Here is a 2,124-nt window from a genome sequence, read left to right as displayed (position 1 = left end):
ACATAAAGAACAGTGGCTGACAGCTGACCACGTATGTTGAGAAGGCAAATTAACTAGAGGATTCTAGAAAAATCCTTCATTCATTATTTAAGTAACCATAAGATCAATGGCGACCCATTTTCGAATAGGAGACCAGAATCACGCTTAACCCGACCGATTCCCTCTTTAGGCGGCCCATATCGGGTCTAACCGCTTCTCCCCTCCCACAAGTGACAAGCCACAAGCCACTCACCCCACCGTCCGCTCCTCGGCTTGTTCAGGGTCCTACACCTTCATTACTGACCATGTTACATTGATTATTGTAGTATAGATTCAAATTCGGTATTTTAATTTAATTATTGGGTCGGTATTGTTTCCCTCGTTTGACTTTACCTGCAAGGACGAGGGAGGGGTGCCTGGGTGGGGTGGGGGGGTAGGGTACGTTGGCAGAACCCACCATCTTCGTTGTTTTTGTCTCAACTCTTATCCGGCTCCTGCCCCCTGGGCCCTGACCCTCCCACTGACAGTCTGACACTGAGGCACGGGCCACGCCCACGCGTGGTAAACAAAACGTGCTTTTTATCTACACATTTGCACACCGCGTAACTCCACGTCATCTCATCTCTCATCCCGCCACGTATACACCTTTTGTACGCTTTTTTGAATTCCACATCAACACGCTTGGAAGATACTGACCGAGGTCAACGCAAAGATATAAATAAGCCGTAATTCTGCTCTCCAATCACCAAAGCTGAATTCTTGTTTGCTTATCATCTCTCTCTGACCACAACCCATTCTCAACGTCGGATATGGTGAAACCGACAACCGGAAAACCTGCTGAGAAAAGCGATTCTCTGTATAAGGGTGTAAGGAAACGTAAGTGGGGGAAGTGGGTTTCCGAAATCCGGCTACCAAACAGCCGCGAGAGGATTTGGCTGGGTTCCTACGACACCGCCGAGAAGGCAGCGAGGGCCTTCGACGCTGCCCTCTTTTGCTTACGTGGTTGCAATGCGAAATTCAATTTCCCCGATAACCCACCTGATATCCCCTGTGGTCGGTCGCTTACCCCCCCTGAAATTCAGGCCGCTGCGGCTCGGTTCGCTAATGGGGAGAATGAGACGCACAAGGCACCTCCCGCTCAGTTGAGGACACAGACAGATACCCTTTTGGAGTATCCGTCGCCATCGTCGGTTTCCGATGGAGGTGCCCCGGCAGATAGCGATGTCTCCATCGACTGGTCGTTCTTCGACATGTTGACGACGGTGGGCTCTGAAGATAGCGTGTCGGAATTCGGGGCCTTTTCTGGGTTTGACGATTATTCTGGTGATTATTTCCCCGCGCCAGCAACTTCTGTTGTAGATTATGAGGACGAAAATAGTGGTAGTGGGGATTATCAATATTATCCTCAACACTCCTTTCTTTGGAATTTTTAGTAAGAGTCGTAACAGCGTTAGTGGAGATTCCGGTGAGTTTTAGTTGCCGGCCGATCTGCTCTTTTTTGCTGGGAAGTTGATTTAGGCGCAGATGTCCCAGCTATACTGTTTTATATCGTGATGTCATCCGATTTTTTGGTATGGCATGATTAAGCCATACTTTGTTGTAGTGTATACTTAGTAATTTAGTCGATCTAACTAATATATGATATATGTTCCGCAATAGATGTAATTAATTTGTTGAGCTTGAGCATGATGGTAAATACGTTTTGTTTAACGTAAAAATTTAATATTGAATATGCATGTTAATGGAAAGGATTAAAAGAAATGTAATCATACATATAACTCACTTCGGGTCAACTTGTAATTGTATTGGATCCAGCTACATCCGACATCCATATCTGATTATTAAACCTTGGATCCGAAAATGGTATATCCAAAAGGACATGATATGATGATGATACTCTAAGGGTAAAGGCCGGGCCGCATGAAATGAATGGGAAAAACTAATGTCAAATTAAGAAGATCAATAATAAATCAACGTAAAAGTGAACAATAACAGTAAAATAATTTAATTAGTGTAAAAAGATAAAACAACATCAATAAATAATAATTATTTTACTGTTACAATAAAACAACATTAATTAAGTTTATATATTAAGGTAATTTAGGTTCAAATCACACTTCTTTTAACCACTTTGGACCAAGATCA

General features: G+C 43.6%; 1 protein-coding gene across 1 annotated transcript; it reads left to right on the top strand.

The window, feature by feature from the left end:
- Positions 1–716: 716 nt before the first annotated feature.
- On the top strand, positions 717–1,697 carry LOC104609295 (ethylene-responsive transcription factor ERF017-like). The gene has a single exon (XM_010275573.3). It carries the CDS (start codon positions 789–791, stop codon positions 1,410–1,412), a length of 624 nt encoding a protein of 207 aa, XP_010273875.1. The 5' UTR covers positions 717–788; the 3' UTR covers positions 1,413–1,697.
- Positions 1,698–2,124: the final 427 nt, after the last annotated feature.

Source organism: Nelumbo nucifera, chromosome 6 (genome assembly GCF_055504915.1).
Source record: "Nelumbo nucifera cultivar China Antique chromosome 6, China Antique-T2T, whole genome shotgun sequence".
Classification (NCBI taxonomy): Eukaryota; Viridiplantae; Streptophyta; class Magnoliopsida; order Proteales; family Nelumbonaceae; genus Nelumbo; species Nelumbo nucifera.
The sequence above is the reverse complement of the archived record's forward strand: the minus strand, read 5'-3'. Positions and strand labels throughout refer to the sequence as shown.

What these genes read in the sequence shown, in the direction of transcription:
- LOC104609295 (XM_010275573.3), top strand. Translation starts at nt 789, where the DNA reads ATGGTGAAACCGACAACCGGAAAACCTGCTGAGAAAAGCGATTCTCTG.